The 20,036-nt window shown below is 39.9% G+C and overlaps 1 protein-coding gene across 1 annotated transcript in view; it reads right to left on the bottom strand.

Annotated features, from left to right (window-relative positions):
• The window catches only part of LOC124872946 (ephrin type-A receptor 5), a 99,626-nt gene that overhangs the window by 31,111 nt on the left and 48,479 nt on the right, over positions 1 to 20,036 (bottom strand). The window contains exon 5 of the mRNA XM_047373389.1: positions 19,170 to 19,508. Within this exon, the coding sequence (XP_047229345.1) occupies positions 19,170 to 19,508 (339 nt within the window). The remainder of the gene's footprint in view (positions 1 to 19,169; positions 19,509 to 20,036) is intronic.

The following is a 20,036-nucleotide window of genomic DNA, read 5'->3' as shown; positions in this document are numbered from 1 at the left end:
TTTACCTTCAATTACTACATTTGAGTAAATGTATTCTTTCTACGTTGAGGCCAAGTCAGCTAAGTTGTGTGAGTTTCCATCAATCTCAGAGCCATTCTGTTGTAACCTGAGCTGTTAGGCCATCTCTCAGAGGGACAGTTGGAGAGTCTCTGACACATAAAGAGCTTTTAACCAGGCAAAATGCTCCCTTTAGGCAACATCTTGATGGCGTACAAGTGTGAACGTGTGCGCGTGCGTCTGTACGTGTGCATGTGCCAGTGTCCGTCTTCTGCACAAATGCTAAACAGCCTTTGGGTTTCAATAGCCTCTGCAGAACTCCACAGGGTACAAATCATTGCTACAAACACAGTAACTAAATCCTGCGTGGATGGTTGCACAGAAGTGTTATCTGCAACATCTTAAAAGCCTGAAACTAGAGACTAAATCACACGCACACACACTTTCACTGCGTAAATAGTATAAAGGCAGGGATTCAGTGGTGACAGAGAAGGGTTATTTTACCTGCAGCATTTTGGTTAACAATACACCAAAAAGTTTAAGTCCTCCAAAATAGATGCAGTTTTCAATACTGTGTAAATCAAAAGGCTTGAAAGAGGATGTCACATGAGGGTTTCCGGACTGTTAATTAATGAATAAAAGATTTTAGGTTTAAAAAATAAACCTAACGTGACATTGTCAATGCAGAATAAATAAGTTTAACCACGGTCGCAGGCAACAAATAATACTCTAATAACTGCTGATTCATACTATAAGTATCACAGTAATGCTAATAGATATATTTTATGGCCAATGTGTTTTCTTTTTCCTGCTTTACTCTATTACCTTTACCAAAAATCGGAACACAACCATCTTAATATCTATTGAATTTTAATAAGAGATGGATGGAGCAATAGGCTAAAGTTCAGAATCGACTGGATCCGATCTTTTCTTATTCAACAAATGGCTTTTATTTACAGGTTAGCAGGTCACACTGACAACAACACTGTGTAGAAACAATTGTCAGGACTGTTTTTTTACTAGAAGAATGTTATTGTGAAAAGAGTTCAAGTTTCAATATATGCAGAAAGCTTAAAAATTAGAAGGGATTAAAATCAGTATCTGTATTACAAAGTTGTTACTGTGTAATACCAAATATTCTTACACCAAATCTCTGATCGCTGCTTCTCAACAGTAGTTTTAATATAAGAGTTTGGAGACGAAATGGAGAAAAGAAAAAAAAGGTGAGAGAAGATTGGGAGAGTTTTGCAAATGATGATGAGGGAATGGAAGATGAGGTGAAAGAAAAAAAAAACACATAACAAAATATTAGCGAGAACATGAGAAGGAGACCTGCTGAAAAAGCATTGGCAGGGCCCAAGCAACACATTTATTTTAGCAACAGAGAAGACAGCGTGAAGAAACTTCTTTGCCTAAACACTTCCGCTCCCTGTTACATCTGCTAATGAGCACCTTCAGAACTGTGAAGGAGAACACAAATGCGCTTCAGCTGCTGGCATGGTGTCATAATAGCAGCTACTATACAAAATTTCCCTTTGTTCTAAGACTAATAGGGATAATAAATATTTTTCTTAAATAGAAAGGTTAGAAAAGGGTGAGAGACCACTTCAGTGAATGAATACAAACCCTCCTTTTGATAAGCACATTATTATAGTGACAAACATAACCCTGTCAGATTCCTATCTGTCTGCACCATCACAAAAATCAATACAGACCTGGTTTATTATTTTAGAATGATTCTTGGAGAATGTCAGAGAGATTGGGGCACAATGAATCAGAGATGAAGAAAGAGATGCCTTTATTAGATATTGTGGTTTAACCTTTTCCCCGCCTGCTTTTCTGAGGTAATCTCAAACATGCAGCATGTAGCTGACACTTGGTCACCATTTAATGCATCTCTTAATCAAATGTTAAGAGTTGTTAAGAAAATTGTAAAAGCTATAAATTAAATGTACTTCTAAGTTTAGAACACTGTGTGGACATTTTGCCCGGTCCACACAAGGAAAAATTGGTTATTTGGATTAATGGTTAGGTTTAGGTCTAAGGTATGAATTGAGTTCAGGTTAGGTTCAGGGTTTGGGCCAGGGTAGAATAGCAAGACACTACATGTGTGTGTGTTTGTGAGTGGTATCAATTGTATATTTTTTTCCTTGACCTTATCCCCAAGCTCAGTAAAGTCAAAGTAATGACGGAATTGAACCATTGAAACTGCAACCAAGCCAAAATATGATGATCGCTCATCTAAAAGGCTTAAGGCTTTGCTGAGTCTTCAACAATTTATTTATTCAGTTCAAGGAATGTTAAAGTAGAAAAAACACACACGCAGCAGTAACTTTCAAATACTTTCTATTTGCCCTCTTACAAATGTTTTGATTAATTAGAGTCTCCAATCATTTACAGTGGATTCCAGCAACTCCTCTTCGTATTCTGTATGTAATCCAATAATAACAGGAAACATACAGCCACAGCATAGGGAAATGCATTGTCAACAAGCAGAAGGTATGCATTGCAATTTATTTGATTAATAGCAAACAACAGTTTTAGCAATATACAAGAAGATGTACATTTCCCACTCTTACAAAGATTAACATGTACCCTGCCTCTCGCCCGTAGACTGCTGGAGATAGGCACCAGCTCCCCCGTGACCCACTATAGAATAAGCAGTATAGAAGATGAATCAATGGACAAAGATTAACAAATAACATAAAATAAATACTTTGTACCTTGATAAATCAAATTTAGAAAGACTATTACATAATTAGTTTACATAATAAAGGATAATTAAAATTATAATATTACAAGTGGGGGTTGTGACAGATAAATTATGTAACACAAACATTTTGAAGAGTGGGTGACATTTAAAATTACTTCACTTACATTCCTAAGCCATTTTGGGCCATATAAATGCTTTATACTTGCTATTTTTCTCAAGTGGAGATTTTTTTTTAATGGGCTCTAATAAGTTTGGTACATTTCTCCGGGGTGCAAAATACATACAGGCCAGTAAGACATTCTTACTGTATGATGACTGAGTAAAAATCCCATGGTATCAAAATATCAAGGTATTTTCACAAAAAAATGTAAACACAAAATGTATAACAACATCTAAAGGGTTTTATATAAAAATACAAAAGCATCAATTATCCATAAGCTGTGGAGCTCCACAGATACATAAAAATGAATGAACTGACTAAAACTGTAACTTTTTAAAACCTTGGTATGAAATAACGGTACCCTCTCCGTACTGAGTACCCTACAGTAAAAAACTTTTGTTTGAATCAAAACATTTGTATAAATCAAACATTTTAAGAGGGAACTTCTTTTGTTAAGTAATATGTCTATGATTTTATTTAAAAGCTGGACACATGACACTTTGGACAAAAGTACATTGCAGGTATATTCATGCTCTTCCTATGTAATTCTAATTTTAATACTTAAAAACTATTTGCTGTGGAAGCAGATTCCAAAAGCAACAATAATGCAGCAAATTCTTTGCCCAAGCCTTTTCCTTATTTGCCAATTGTTTTGTGACCTTTCCTTCTTCTACCAAAGCCCACCACATCAGTTCTCCAATTTGTCCCCTTTGCCAATACCTCATCATCTCTCGCTCTCCTCCCTCCCCAACTTTTCACATTCCTTGATCACCTCCTCGCGACAACATTTTATTATACAGCAAGCCTTCATAGATACTGTGAAATCACCTATTTCATGGTTTCCCTATCACATGCAACACTTTGCACACATCAAACAGCAGGTCCCTCTATGTCTTCCAAGCAGTCAGAGTTTCTTGCTCCCATGTCCATCAGGAGTTCTGTCTTCCTTGCTTTTTACCACAAAGGCAAAACAGTCAACAAGCACATTCACACAGACTAAACAAAAATTAGACAGAATTTGCTTCCTGCTGTGATCAAGGTCCTCACGAGGTAATTACTTTCAAGTCAAAGGGTGGCAGATCAGAGAGAGTAAAACTGCTCATTACAAACATTGCTTCAGGTGCAATGCTGTATGTACTAGGACTGACTGTAGTGTCATCAAAATGACAGCAGGAATTAATGCTTATTGATGGGGCTGCAACATTTTTTGTTTCAAAGATGCAATTATACAGAACCTTCCAGAAGTGTTCATATCTTTTGATCCCTTTCCTATTTTGTCACCTGCAGTTTCTTTTGGAATTTTATGTGATGCACCCACATTAAGCATGGCAAAATTGTGAACTTGAAATTAAATACTAAGCAATTTTTCTCACATTATTAAAATAAAAGTCTGAAAAACATGCTCTGCAAATGCACACAACTACTGCTGCAAGTCTTATGAAGTATGTCCCTACCAGCTTCCAACACTTAGAAAATAAAATGTATGCCCACTATTTGCAAAATAGCTCAAACACATGTAAATCATTCCACTGTAGCGCTTTCTGTATGTTCTGAGTTGCACTGCACCTCCACCACAGCCTCAAGTTTTCTACAATTGTGCCACTCAAGGTGGCAGCATGTTGGAGTAGCTCTGTTACTTTCTACTCCCTTTTCGGGCTGAAACATTGCCTGTTTTTGGATGATTATTCACTCTGGTTTTGGATGCTTTGCAGCTGGAAGCATTTTTGCTCATACTTCTTATTTACTTTTGAACATTTGTTATGATGCATAACCATAACAACAAGGTGTTTTTTCCCCAGATGAGTTGAAAATAGGTGTTGTGGATACAGAGCAGGGGCAAAAGGGACAGAGAGAAGGAGGAAGTTCAAAATATCTCTTCCATCAATCATAATGGGCCATCTGATATCATTGGCAAACAAACTGAATGAACTGCAAGCCATAGGACCCAGCTATACCCCATCATAAAAGTCCTGGAGAGACTTCTGTTGGCACACCTGATTAAGCAAACAAGCACATATCAGGACTCTCTGCAGTTTGCTTACAACTGTAGAGTTGGAGTTGAAGATGTAACCATACAAACCCACCCATTTTCCGCACTATAAGGCGCACCGGATTATAAGGCGCATAAAATAGAAGCTACTGCAGTCAAACGTTTGACTGGGGTTGCGTTATGCATCCACTAGATGGAGCTGTGCTAAAGATAATGTCAACAAAACAGTCAGATAAGTCAGTCAGTCAAACTTTATTAATACACTACAAACCAGCGTTCTGATAACTCCATTCACTCTCATGGTAAGGTCTCCTCTACATAGAATTCTATTGAATAGAGCCAACCGCACGTTAGGAATGCATTGGAGTCTATGAAGTTGAAATCAAACGTTACTTAAAACGTGAAAGGGAACTTTTCCCTGATTCAGTAAACACGTAAAAGAAACAGTTTGATGCACTAAATCAAACGTTAGTACATTCACAATATAGTAGCGTTAACTGTTGAATTCTCTCGCTGCTGCTCTATTCCCATGTTCGACTGCGTAGCTGACAGCCTTGAGTTTGAACTCAGCATTGTAAGCGTGTCTCTTGAAAGGTGCAATTTTGGGGTCGTTATACACACACAAGTGGTGTTGGACTAGGAGTAAGCACAGTACAGGTGTTTACCGCTATTACTTCGGCGACACCCCTGACTACGGTAGCCGTAATGCTGCAAGCGGTGCGGCTTTGTAGTTTACCAGTCGTACTGAAACATTTTTGACAGAGCGCCGTGTACAACCAGTATGGATCAACCAATTAACCAATTGATCCATATATAAGGCGCTCCGGATTACAAGGCGCACTGTCATTTTTTGAGAAAATGTATGGTTTTTAAGTGCGCCTTATAGTGCGGAAAATATGGTACTTTTCACATTTTTATTTGTTAACAATTTTGAAAAACCTATATGATCTTGCTTATACTCCACAAGTATGTGCCACTTTGTATGGTCTGTCATATGAAGTTGTTATGAAATAGATCGAAGTTTGTTGCAAATGCAGTTTGTGCAGTTCAATAACTTACTCATAATATGTCTTAAGACTTATCAACCATGTGCATTACAATGTGGTCAATATTATGAGTCTTAAGACTTATCAACACTCATGAGTGTGGATATGTCATTAATCAATGAAAAAAACCTAAAATCAACAGTCAGACTTAAAGGAAGACATGCACCAGTCCATTAGCTGGTAATCAGAATTGGATAATTTTCACCTGACTGACTTTGATTGGTAATCTGATTTGCTTCTTTGCTCTATTCGTTAAATGCGTCAAAATTAAACGTACAGCTTGCATTATGATACAACTTTCTGAGTTTAAATAAAAACCAGATAAAAGGCTTAGGAGAAATGCTGTCATTAATTATTAATCTAAAGATTAATAATTGATTAAACAGTTCTAATCATAATTAATCTGATTTTAATACATAATGAGTTTAAATAAAAGGAGCATCCTTTTCTAAAAACAATTCAGAACTATATCAGGTTACCTAGCAGGACAAGCCTAACCCACCCATTGCCAAAGAGCTGCACAATTTTAGCATCCGCCTTCAACGCATACCATATCTGCTATCTCCCCTTTTACAACCACTACTACTCCTACTGAGGCTGTTAGTAATACTACCTACTGTTCTTTGAATCCCAGCATGCCATCTGTTCAGCAAAACAGCAAACCCTATCCTTCAACACCGCTTTTTTTCTTTCCCTTTTCCTCCAGATGGAGGCCTAGAGGAGAACTGTAATCTCTCATGTCTCTCATTTCATTACAATGTGAGCTAACCAGATCACTATAAAGAAATAATGAAAGCTACACAAGTGTATACCTCCTATAAAGTTGATAATGTGCTACCAAAGCAAATATGAGCTCTGTTTTTCATTCCAAAGGGGTCCTAAAGCCACTACAACATTATATAACTCATAGTTAATATCTGATGTTTACATAGACTGCAAAAAAGACAACCAATATTTTGATTACCCAACAAATGTTTAAGACCTGTTATTACCTAAATTATTCATCTTTGATAAATGACAGAATAATGAGAGAGTTTTGAATCCTATTTTAAAATCAGAAGTTTATATACATTTCCTTTGCATTTGGTAGAATATTTTTTATTATCATAGGAAGACCCAAAGGTCTCGGTTCTCCATATGATGCCATCTATTTTGAGAAGAACATGATACTGCCACCACTGTACTTCACAGATGGGATGGTGTTCCCGGTTTTGGAAGTTTCTTCCTTTCTCGTCTAAATGAAACATGTAATTAGGGCAAAACATTTCAATTTTAGTTTTATTAAACACCTGAACAAGTCTTAAAAAAAATAAGGTTTATATTCCTCAGTGCTTTGTAGTCTGTAGTCTATGACTTCTTTCTCTCTGGCCCTGTCATCCCATCTTAGTACAGGACTTGTTTCATTGTGGATAATGACCACTTCTTATCCCCTAGCCCCAAGCATATTCATAAGGTTTTAAGCTTTTGTCCAGGGATTCATTTACATTAAAGATCAAAACACGTTAATCTCCAGAAAACCCATCTCCTTTCTGAAACTTATAATGGCTGAATGTTCACATGTTTATATTTGCATGACATTGTTAGAACAGAAGAACGTGGCACCTTCTAGCATGTGGAATTAGCACCCAAAGATGAACCAAACTTGTGATGGTCCACAAGTCTCCTTCTAATGTTCTAGCTAGATTTATTTGATGTCACACAAGAAAGCATGTTTTAGGTCTCGACTACATATACAACCAAAGAAGGGTCTTATTCTAAAGGATAGAGAGGTTTGAAAATATTTACAGACAAACTGTGGGAAACTATTGTGAGATGTGTTGTTGTGAGACCTGGCTTGCTCTTTGTCCATTCTGTTATAGTTGCAGAACCAGCCCCAGCAAATGACCTTCACAGTAGCAGAAGCAGTTTCACCCAGATGCTCTCAAACAAAAAGAAATAAAGATATAACATATTCACAAGTTCACAATCATAGAATTATGGAAAGAGGGGTTACATTTTGTTTAAAGGAATAAGAATATTAAAAATGTTATAAAAGTACCTCTAAAAATTTTTGGCTCATTCTTCTTCCAAAATTAATTTGGTTTACTGCTCAGTGACAAAATGCAGAAAATTTTAGTCTGACTAAATGCCAGGCAGTGAGGAAGAAAAAATGTTATGCGTCTCTTTTTTTATGTGATTTAAACTTTAAAGTTTTCCTCTATTGTACAACATCAGCGTGGTCTATTGAGTGTAGTCACTTTACCAAAACACAGTTTCAAGAGATTTGGTTAGGAATGTACACATACAGCTCAAATGAACAACCAATATTCAAATAGCATGTAAAGTGTCTCACGAGAGACACACCAGACTGCTGCAAGACTGCTGTCTGAAAGAAGCATACTGCACAGTTCCCAGAGCAGCTTTAGGATTCTCTGATCACTGTCTGCTTCATCTCATTCCAACTTACAGGCAAAAACTGAAAACCTCTAAGTCTGTGGTTAGTGTTACTGCTTCAACTGCACTGACTGGAGTGTTTTTTAAGTTTTAGCCACTGACCTGGACAGACTTGCTGAAACTGTGACATCATACATCAGTTTTTGTGAGGACACGTATGTGCAGAACAAGACCTTTTGCACCTACAACAATAAACCACAATACACTTTACATCTGAGAAAGCTGTGTCGAACCAAAGCAGAGGCTTACAGCAGTTAGGACCGGCCCTGTATAAGCAGGCAAGAAACAAAAAGACCAAGGAGATCAGCACAGCTAAGAGAAGCTGCATTGAGAAGCTAAAAGCAGCTTCTCAGCTGACAGCCCGGCAGCAGTTTGGAAGAGCCTTAACAACATCACTAGCTACAGGAGCCCGTACCCCCATGCTGTGATAATGCCTTGACTGGCTGATGATCTCAACAGCTTCTTCTGCAGGTTTGAAAAACAGCCATTCACACCTCCAAACCATCCACCCACACCGCACTCCCACACAAAAGGACTACCTTTATCTCCCACCCACAACCTCCTCATCTCTCCCCTCTGACACCCTGTCTCCACTAAAGATCACTGAGGAAGAAGTAAATAGGTTTTTTCAGCGTCAGAAGATCAGGAAAGCTCCGTTAACCTGATAGTATTTCCCCCTTCTGTCTGAAAGACGCCACTGACCAACTGGCCCCCCATCTTCACACAGATCTTCAACAAGTCTTTAGGGCTGTAGTAAGTACCCTACTGCTTCCAGCAATCATCCGGTCCCCAAAAATACGCAACAATGACTCTAAAGCTGTCCTGCTGATGTCTGTGGTCATGAAATCCTTTCAGCGACTGATGTTGAAGCATCTGAAGGACATCACAGGTCCTTCAGATCACAGGAGCTGGACTCCCTGCAATTTGCTTACCAGGCAAACATGTCAGATAAGGCAGTCAACTTCGGACTGCACTTCCTCCTGCACCACCTCGACCACCCAGGGACTTACATCAGGATATTGTTTGTGGACCTTAGCTTAGCTTTCAACCACCAGAAGCTCACCCAGCTAACAGTACTGCCCTCTACCTGTCAGTGGATCACTAGCTTCCTGACTGACCTGCAGCAGCAGGTGAGGCTGGGGATCATCATGTCCCACACAAGAACCATCAGCACCGGTGCCCCCTACAGGTGTGTTCTCTCCCTGTACATGAGTGACTGCATCTCAACTGACCCGTCTGTAAAACCTCTTCAGTGCACAGATGTAACCACTGTCATTGGTCTGATCCAATACAATGAGGAGTGTGTATAAAGATAAGGGGTGAATCGGTTGGTCCACGGGTGTGGTCTGGACCACCTGGACCTTAACCTGCTCAAGACTGTGGAGATGACAGCGGACTTCTGAAAACACCCCCCAGTTCACTCCCCTCACAATCCTCAACACACTGTGTCTACTGTGGATCACTTCTGCTTGGAACCACCCTTTCGCTGGACTGAAATGGTCCTTACACAAAGACACTGTTTACAAGAAGGCCCAGCAAAGACTGTACCAACTCAAGAAGTACAAAATTCCACAAGAAGGGCTGGTCATCTTCTACATGGTTATTATTATTCATACTGTCCTGTATTCTTCCATCACCGTGTGGTTTCGCTCGTCCACAAAATAGGAGAGGTCCCAAACTACATCAAACAATTAGGTCTGCAGAGAGGATCATCAGTGTTGACCTTCCCTCCATCCAAGACTTGTACAAGTCTAAGGTCAGGAAAAGAGCAGTTAACATCTCTGCAGACCCCACACATCCTGGACACAAACTTTTTAGACTCTTACTTAGAAGTCGGCGCCACAAAGCGCTATTTACAAAAACCAGCTACCACAGAAATAGTCCTTTCCCCAGGTTGTCTTTCTCGTGAACATAATAAACACCTCAGAGCTTGAGTGCTCAGCTTGTCTTAGGATAAGCATAATGCACTACCACAACCTGCCTATTTTTTCTTTTCTTTATATCAAAAATGGCTGTGCATACACATACAGGGGTTGGACAATGAAACTGAAACACCTGGTTTTAGACCACAATATTTTATTAGTATGGCGTAGGGCCTCCTTTTGCGGCCAATAAGGCATCAATTCGTCTTGGGAATGACATATAAAAGTCCTGCACAGTGGTCAGATGGATTTTAAGGCATTCTTCTTGCAGGATAGTGGCCAGGTCACTGCATGATACTGGTGGAGGAAAAGGTTTCCTGACTCGCTCCTCCAAAACACCCCAAAGTGGCACAATAATATTTAGATCTGGTGACTGTGCAGGCCATGGGAGATGTTCAACTTCACTTTCATGTTCATCAAACCAATCTTTCACCAGTCTTGCTGTGTGTATTGGTGCATTGTCATCCTGATACACGGCACCACCTTCAGTATACAATGTTTGAACCATTGGATGCACATGGTCCTAAATAATGGCCCATCTAGCACAAGTATTGGGCCATCACTGATCCACCCCCATGCTTCACTCTGGGCATGCAACAGTCTGGGTGGGACGCTTCTTTGGGGCTTCTCCACACCGTAACTCTACCGGATGTGGGGAAATAAATGAAGTGGACTCATCAGAGAACAATACATGTTTCACATTGTCCACAGCCCAAGATTTGAGCTCCTTGCACCATTAAAACCGACGTTTGGCATTGGCATGAGTGACCAAAGGTGTGGCTATGGCAGCCCGGCCGTGTATATTGACCCTGTGGAGCTCCCGACAGACAGTTCTGGTGGAAACAGGAGTTGAGGTGCACATTTAATTCTGCCGTGATTTTGGCAGTCGTCGTTTTATGTTTTTTGGATACAATCTGGGTTAACAGCCGAACATCCCTTTCAGACAGCTTCCTCTTGCGTCCACAGTTAATCCTGTTGGATGTGGTTCATCCTTCTTGGTGGTATGCTGACATTACCCTGGATCCTGTGGCTCTTGATACATCACAAAGACTTGCTGTCTTGGTCACAGATGCGCCAGCAAGACGTGCAACAACAATTTGTCCTCTTTTGAACTCTGGTATGTCACCCATAATATTGTGTGCATTTCAATATTTTGAGCAAAACTGTGCTCTTACCCTGCTAATTGAACCTTTACACTCTGCTCTTACTGGTGCAATGTGCAATCAATGAAGACTGGCTACCAGGCTGGTCCAATTTAGCCATGAAACCTCCCACACTAAAATGACAGGTGTTTCAGTTTCATTGTCCAACCCCTATACATTCCAATTAATCCTAATCATTGAACAGTGCAGTCAGAGTTAGTTATTTATTAAAATTGGATAAAAAGTTTTTCTGTCTAAGGAAACCCAGCAGATTGCATCCAGTCAGTGACTTGCAGCATTCTCTCCTCCCGGATGAGCATGTAGAGATAGTGGACAGTCACTGGCATTGACTTTGCAGCAATCCCTCATACTGAGCATGCATGTAGCGACAGTGGAGAGGATAAACTCCCTTTTAACAGGAAGAAACCTCCAGCAGAACCAGGCTCAGTGTGAGCGGCCATATGCAACGACCGACTGGGGGTTAGAGAGAACAGAGCAGAGACACAAAGAGAAGAAGCACTGATCCAGGAGTACGTTCTATGGGAAGGAAAAGTAAATGTTAATGGATGTAGCTCCTTTGGTTGTTTCACCTAGAAAGAAAGAACAGATAAACTCTGAGCCAGTTTTCAAGGTTAGAGTCTGAAAGAGAGCATGTACAATTAGTTACAGTTAAGCTCAGTCAATTGCCATGTCTAGGAGAGAGAAAGGGTTAAACACTAAAAGACAGGGCCATGTGGATCATCGGTAGAGGGTGAGCATTAAGTTGTTGCCAGCAGAAGCTCGGACGATTCCCCTCTCCAGAAAGGTGTCACAAGTAGACACAGAGCCAGGCCAGGTGTAGCTTCTAGGCAAAGAAAAGAGAGAACAAAGTTAAAAGCTGAAATAACAGCAAATAATGCAAAATTGGAGAGTACTGTGAGAATGTAGCGAAGAGGGTGAAAGTGGTCATTATGTCCTCCAGCAGCCTAAGCCTAAAGCAGCATAACTACACAGATAGTTTCAGTTCAGATTATTTATTTAAACGGCGCTTATTTACAACAATGTTGTCTCAAGGCACCCCACAAAGGGTCCCACTGATGGTCATTGTTATACTAAAAACCACAAGGATTGGGATACCTCCTTCTGTCAGACTGATTATAACCATTGGAAAAGAGAAGGGGTCACACAGGTAGCAGAAATGGAGGGTGTGTTTGCACCTCAACCATAACTGAGCTGGTTTCGGCTAAACCTGACTCCCCCTTACTCCAACCAACAGGGAGGGAGGAAGGCTCCCTCACTGATAACCTAAGCCACTCTAACTATAAGCTTTATCAAAAAGGAAAGTTTTAAGCCTAGCCTTAAAAGTAGACAGGGTGTCTGCCTCACGGACCAAAACTGGGAGCTGGTTCCACAAGAGAGGAGCCTGATAACTAAAGGATCTGCCTCCCATTCTACTTCTAGAGACTCTAGGAACCACCAGTAAACCTGCAGTCTGAGAACGAAGTGCTCTGTTAGGAACATATGGAACACTCAGATCTCTGATGTATGATGGAGCTAGATCATTAAGGGCTTTATATGTGAGGAGGATAATTTTAAATTCTATTCTGGACTTAACAGGGAGCCAATGAAACCTGTTTAATATGGGATTTAAATGACATGTCCTGGTCAAAAGTGACACCAAGGTTTTTTACTTTATTACCGGAGGTCAATTTAATGCCATCCAGCTTAAGTGATTGACTAAGCAGTTTCTTTTTTAAAGACTCCGGTCCAAAGACGACAACTTCTGTCTTGTCTGAATTTAGAAGCAAAAACTTTATCATCCAAATTTTTATATCTTCAAGACATGCTTGTAGTCTATCTAACTGGTTGGGTTCATCAGGATTTATGGATAAGTAAAGCTGAGTGTCATCAGCGTAACAGTGAAAATTTATCCCATGCTGCCTAATAATTTGACCTATTGGAAGCATATATATAGTAAAGAGAATTGGCCCAAGTACTGAGCCCTGTGGTACTCCCCAATTAACCCTGGAGTTTAAAGATGATTTATCATTTACATGAACAAACTGGAATCTGTCAGACAGATAAGATTTAAACCAGCCTAGCGCTGTTCCCCTGATCCCTACAGCATATTCCAGCCTTTCTAAGATAATTTTGTGATCGACTGTATCAAATGCAGCACTGAGATCTAACATAACCAGAACAGACACAAGTCCATTATCTGAGGCCATAAGAATATCATTAGTGACTTTCAGCAGAGCTGTTTCAGTGCTATGATGAGCTCTGAAGCCTGACTGAAACTCTTCAAACAGGTCATTGCTGTGTAAATGCTCACACATTTGATTAGCAACTATTTTCTCAAGAATTTTAGATAAGAATGGAAGATTGGATATAGGTCTGTAATTTTTCAAGTCATCTCGATCAAGCGAAGCTTTCTTAAGCAAAGGTTTAATTACAGCTAACTTAAAAGCCTGTGGTACATATCCATTTACTAAAGATAGATTAATCATATCTAAAATGGGGCTGGTAATCAGAGGGAACACTTCCTTAAATAATTTGGTTTCGATTGGGTCAAACATACAAGTTGAAGGTTTAGATGAAGCTAATATTTCTGATAACGCAGGAAGCTTCACAGGATCAAAACAGTCCAAACACAAATCAGATTCTGCAGTTATTTCCAATGTTGTCTCACTTGCTGAGGATGAAGTAATCATCTTCGGGAGTATGTCAAAGATTTTCTTTTTAATAGAATCAATTTTATTTAAGAAGAATCCCATAAAGTCACGACTGCTGAGAGCTAAGGGAATGGATGGCTCAACAGAGCTATGACTGTGTAAGTTTAGCAACTGTACTAAAGAGAAACCTAGGATTATTCTTGCTCTGTTCTATTAATGATGAGAAATAAACTGTTCTGGCTTGGTGAAGTCTCTTTTTATACAACAGTAGGCTAGTTTTCCAGATTAAGGAGTCCTCTAGGTGTGTAGAGCGCCATTTTCTCTCCAATTTTCTAACATTGTGCTTTAAAGTATGCAGCTCTGAATTAAACCAAGGAGTTAGCCTCCTATTAATGATTACCTTCTTTTTCAAGGGGGCTGCATTGTCTAATGCATCACGCAATGATGAAGAAACACTATGAACAAAAGAATCAATTTGCGAAGGGGCAGAAACAGAATTATTGCCCTCCACTGTGCTTTTCAGTGATAATGAGGAAATTAAAAGTGGAACAGATTCTTTAAAGGTTGTTACAGCATCGCCTGATAATGATCTACTATAATAAAATTTTGTTTCAGGTGTGGAGTACTCGGTTAAATTAAACTCAAAGGTTATTAAGACATGGTCAGACAGGACAGGGTTATAAGAGAATATTGTTATGTCTTTACACTCAATGCTATATGTCAGCACAAGGTCCAGAGAATGAAGACAAAGGTGGGTGGGTTTGTTAATGTTTTGAGCAAAGCCAATTCAATCTAAGATAGCATTAAACGCTATATTTAGGCTGTCACTTTCAGTGTCAACATGAATGTTAAAATCCCCCACTATAATAACTTTATCTGTATTTAACACTAAATCAGATAAAAGGTCTGAAAACTGATCTAAAAATTGAGAGTAAGGGCCTGGTGGACGGTACAAAACAACAAACAGAAGTGGTTTTAGTGCTTTGCTATTTGGATGAGGAAAACTAAGGATTAAATATTCAAAAGAGTTGTAGCTATTGATTGGTCTGGGACTACTCAATAAATCGGACTGAAAGATGGTTGAAACTCCTCCTCCTCGCCCAGTATTTTGAGGAATGTGAAAATTTAAATAATTAGTAGGAGTTGACTCATTTATAGTAACATAATCCTCTTGCTGCAGCCAGGTTTCTGAGGCAAAATAAATAAATCTGATTGTCACAAATCAGGTCACTACCTAGCAATGACTTTGAAGAGAGAGATCTTATGTTCAGTAGGCCACATTTAATTGTTTTATTTTTCTTTTCAGTCTGAGTTGTGTTTATTGTTATGAGATTTTCCTGAATTCCTCGTTTTAAATTCTTTTTTAATCTATTCAATTTTGGCCGTGGGCGAGACACTATCTTAATACGGTAATGGGTGGGTAGCAGTACAGAAGCTGCAGAGAGGAGTATTAAACTACAACCCTGCTTCCTGGTCTGAACCCTGGGAGTTTTGGAAAACTAATAAATTCGGCCAGATTCCTAGAAAGAAGAGCTGCTCCATCCAAAGTGGGATGGATGCCGTCTCTCCGGATCAGACCAGGTTTTTCCCAAAATGTTCGCTAGTTATCAATGCAACCCACATTGTTTTCTGGACACCACCTAGACAGCCAGGGGTTGAATGACAGCATGCGGCTAAACTTGTCACTGGTCAGATCGGGGAGGGGACCAGAGAAAATTACGGAGTCTTGACAATGAAACTTACATTGTCAAGGGCAGAACAAATGCTCATGGCAATTGTAGACAACTCTGAGGTTGAAGATTTATCAGATGTGAAGGGAATGATCCTGCTGTTGCTGAATACATTCCTGATTTTGACCCATTGCCTGATGATTCTGAAGATGACTATTCACCTCCTGATTCACCAGAAGATGATTCTGATGATTATACACCATCTAATGCAGCAGAAACTAATCACTAGAACAGTAACGATAGTGACAGGGAGAATAGGAGTGAGCTACCACATTCACAAGCACGCAAACACAAGTGTAAACAACAGCATGATGAATCCTATCCCAGGAATGAATCTCCAAATGCTGGATGTAGAGATCGTTGGAAATCTGCTCCTTTCACCCCTAACTTAATCCAGTTTCAGGGTGAATATGATAGCCTGAAAAATGAGCGGGCAGATTGGCAGCGACAGGATTATGTGGAGCACTATATCGACTCGAAGCTGATGAAACTGGTGGCTGACTGCACAAATGCCATGTCACTGGCTAAGAGTGGGAGATATCTCAACACTTCTGTTGATGAGATTTATCACTTTTTTGGGGCAGCAATCTTGATGTCTTGTGTACATTACCCACAAACAAGGATGTTCTGGTCAAATGCTCTGCGAGTTCCTGCCATTAGTGAGACAATGTCACATGATCGTTTTTTTTAACTGAGGAGCAATCTGAAAGTTGTCATTGACGACGATGTTCCAGGAGACAAGAGAGACATTGACAAGTGAATCGCATACTAAATGGCTGCCATCTTCAGGTTCGACCGGAATGTGTCTTAATAGATGAGCAGATGATCCCATTCACTGGAGCATGCCCATTCCGACCGTATGTGCTATCAAAGCCCAATCCAGTTGGAATAAAGAACTTTGTTCTGGCATCAGTGGATGGAATTGTGCTGGACTTTGAGGTCTACCAAGGTGCAAAGACACTGAGCTCACAAATTTAAGATTCTGAAGGATTGGGTTTAGGAGCCTTGGTTATCAAACGTTTGTCTGAAACGTTGCCTGCTGGTACAAAAGTGTATTGTGATCGATTCTTCATGACCTTACCAGCTGTGGATCACATGCTGAAAAAGCAGGTGTATGTGACTGGGACAGTGGTGGAGAACCGGGTCCCCAAAGCAATGCTGAAGCTGCCAAGTGACCCAAAGCTGAAACGGCAAGGAAGAGGTGCTTCAGCAACAGTCACAAGGGCAGATGAGCAGCTTTGTGTAGTCAAGTGGTATGACAATAAGCCAATTGTCATGCTTTCTTCTGCTCATGTAGAACAGCCTGAAGACACCTGCCAGCGATGGTCGAAGAAGGACAAAAAATATGTGACTGTTACACAGCCAAGCATTGTGCAAGAGTACAACACCAAGATGGGTGGGGTTGACCTGTCAGACAGGATGATAAGCTACTACAGAATGAGTGTCCGCACCAAGAAATGGACAATTCGTGTTCTGATGCTCTTCACCGATCTTGCTCTTGTCAACAGCTGGCTGCTGTATCGCCAAGATAGTCAGGAAAATGGTACCCCCAGAAAAGCTATCATGAAGTTTCTTGAGTTTCGCGTAGTAGTGGCTCAGGTATTCCTTAACAAGCATGAGGTTCTTAACAAAGATGCTCATGTCGCAGATGCAGTGGGAGAGAACGCACACCCTCAACAGTCAAGGAAAGGATCTCGGGTCACCCCAGTCCCACATGCCTCTGTCCGAACATGTTCTGCTGCCCATCTCCCAGAGATGGCTGACCTGAAAAATCCGATGCGTTGCAGAGGGCAGGGCTGCCCTGGGAATTCCTGTGTGCGGTGTACTAAATGCAATGTGTTCCTCTGCTTGCAGAATCAACGCAACTGCTTTGCAGAATTTCACAAAGGCCTATAGGGCTGTTCTGGAAGGGAAGATTGTTTTCTGTAAAGGTGTTTTACACTGTAAAGTTTGAAAAGCCTTGTTTCGGGCCCGATGTACCCACCTGTTTGCACTTTTGAAAATTTCTCCAAAGACAGTTAATCTGTTCTAGAAGGACAGACTGTTGTTGCTGATGTTTTGCACTTTTAGTGTTATAAAGCCACATTTAGGGCCTAAGGTCCATGCCTCTTTGCACTTTTTAAAAGTTTCTCAAAGGCCAGGAGGACTGTTCTAGATTGACAGATTGTTCTAAAGGTGTTTGCACTGAAATGTTTGAAAAGCCATGTTAGGGCCGGATACACCCACCTGTTTACACTTTTGAAAGTTTCTCAAAAGCCAGTAGGGCTGTTCTGTAAGGTCTTCTGCTGCTTATACCTTTGTGTAGCTATGCCATTTTTTCCTGAAATACCACATTTTTACTCTTGTGTTTTATGCTCCACTGTTGCAGTCTGAAATAAACTGGTTTTATAAATTTTCAACCAATCATATCTTAATTATATCCTTCAGGAAGATAGACCCAATGTCCCCATATGGGGAATTTTTTGGAGAATGCTTATTGTAGAAAGCTGAAATTTTGTATTTATAGTAATTTGGACTTTCTGATTCCAATTTGCAAATATAAATTCTAAATACAAAGATAAACAGACTGTCCTCATATGAGGACATCATTTTTTGCAAAAACCACTTCATGTATCATGACAGAGTTTAGTTATTTAACATATTAGGTCCTACTAATCCCATTTAGCTTGGGAAAAGAAAAAATACAAACCAAACAAAATCTTGGGTCTCAGGAGGCTAAAACTGAAGTCACATTCCTTGTTTGTGCACACAATGTTGGTCAATAAAGTTTTTTTCTGATTCAGTACTTCCCTACCTACAGTAAACATGTTTAGCAAACTGCTTTATCACAATGATTTATCACTGCTGGCATGCAAGCAGAATAACACCTGCTACCACACACAAAACCCATGGACACAACAGCTTGCGAATTAGGAACATTCATTATGTCACATATTACTGTGAATCTTGTTTATGTAATGTTTCTCTGCAAATGAAGGAACCAAGCTGCTTTTTTGATGACATATCTGAAAGCAATGGGATTTTTTTTGTGCTAAGATGGACGGTACATAAGCGAAAATTAATACAGCGACAGATCTGTTGGACAAATAATGTGATAAATTGATCATCTAGAGTGTTTGTTTTCACACTCAGCTATTTCTTCCTGGAAACAGACATGCTAAACTGGGTTGGAAGATTAGTTAGAAAACAAAAAAATGCTTGACAATAAGTAAAAATTTTCTATTCTAAGGGAACAGGTGATATTATGACAAATTATCTTTCAATAGTGTGATGTATAAGGAAAAGGTAATTGTACCAAATAAATTGGAAAATAAATTGCACATGTAAAAGGTGGGATTTAGTCTGAAAATGATCAGCAAGCAAAATGAAACGAGGTGCAACATACCTGCCTGATTGGTCGTCACATTAAGTGTCACATACTGCTTTGCATGGTCTTTGGCAAGCTCTGACACACCATTAATAGCCTCCAACAGGAAGCTGTAATTGGTGTGTGACTGCAGGTCAGCCACCATCACTGAGGTGTTAGAGAGGCCAAGTCTGCGTGGCAGAAATCGCACGTTGGCGCCGCACTCCTCCAATCCTCTGCCGTCTGGTAAAACACGTCTGCACAGAACGTTGTAGCGGACATCTTTTCTGCCCCCCGTCTCCATTGGAATGGACCACTCCAAAAAGACACTGGTTTCATTGACATTGGAAATTGCATTCCGTGGTGCAGAGGGAGGGCCTAAAAAGAATGGAGATAGTTTACATCATCACAGAAAACAAAAGGTATCGTAAGTTAGCAATCTGATTAAAGATCATAGAGATGAGCGTCAGAAAAGGACAGGCTGGTTTCTGTAAGCAACATATACTGAGGAATAAGGAAGTTACATCTCTTAAAACTGATAAACCTTTAAACTCCCAATACCTATTGTTGTTCTACTCTATGTGAATTTGTTAGCTACACCCAGAGAATGTTGTGTGGTTGAATTTTATACAGCCAATTTTTAACCAGTGTGTGCCGAAGTCGACTAATGTTTTGTCTAGCTGTATGAAGTTGCCCCAACTTGTGGCAGTGCACTGCTGGTTGGCTGGTTTAACAACAGATACCATGCCAATCAATGTTTTTACAAAATTGACTATTTAAGTTATTTAAAATGTTTTATTATTTTTTTAAATATTTCTGATAGTTAAAAACATTGGCATTTGATGTGTGGAAAGTTGGAAGTTTATAACTGATTGCAGGCTGACCAATTACCCAGCTAAAATTAAT

This window comes from Girardinichthys multiradiatus, chromosome 8 (genome assembly GCF_021462225.1).
Source record: "Girardinichthys multiradiatus isolate DD_20200921_A chromosome 8, DD_fGirMul_XY1, whole genome shotgun sequence".
Taxonomy (NCBI): Eukaryota; Metazoa; Chordata; class Actinopteri; order Cyprinodontiformes; family Goodeidae; genus Girardinichthys; species Girardinichthys multiradiatus.
This window is presented reverse-complemented; position numbering and strand designations above follow the sequence as displayed.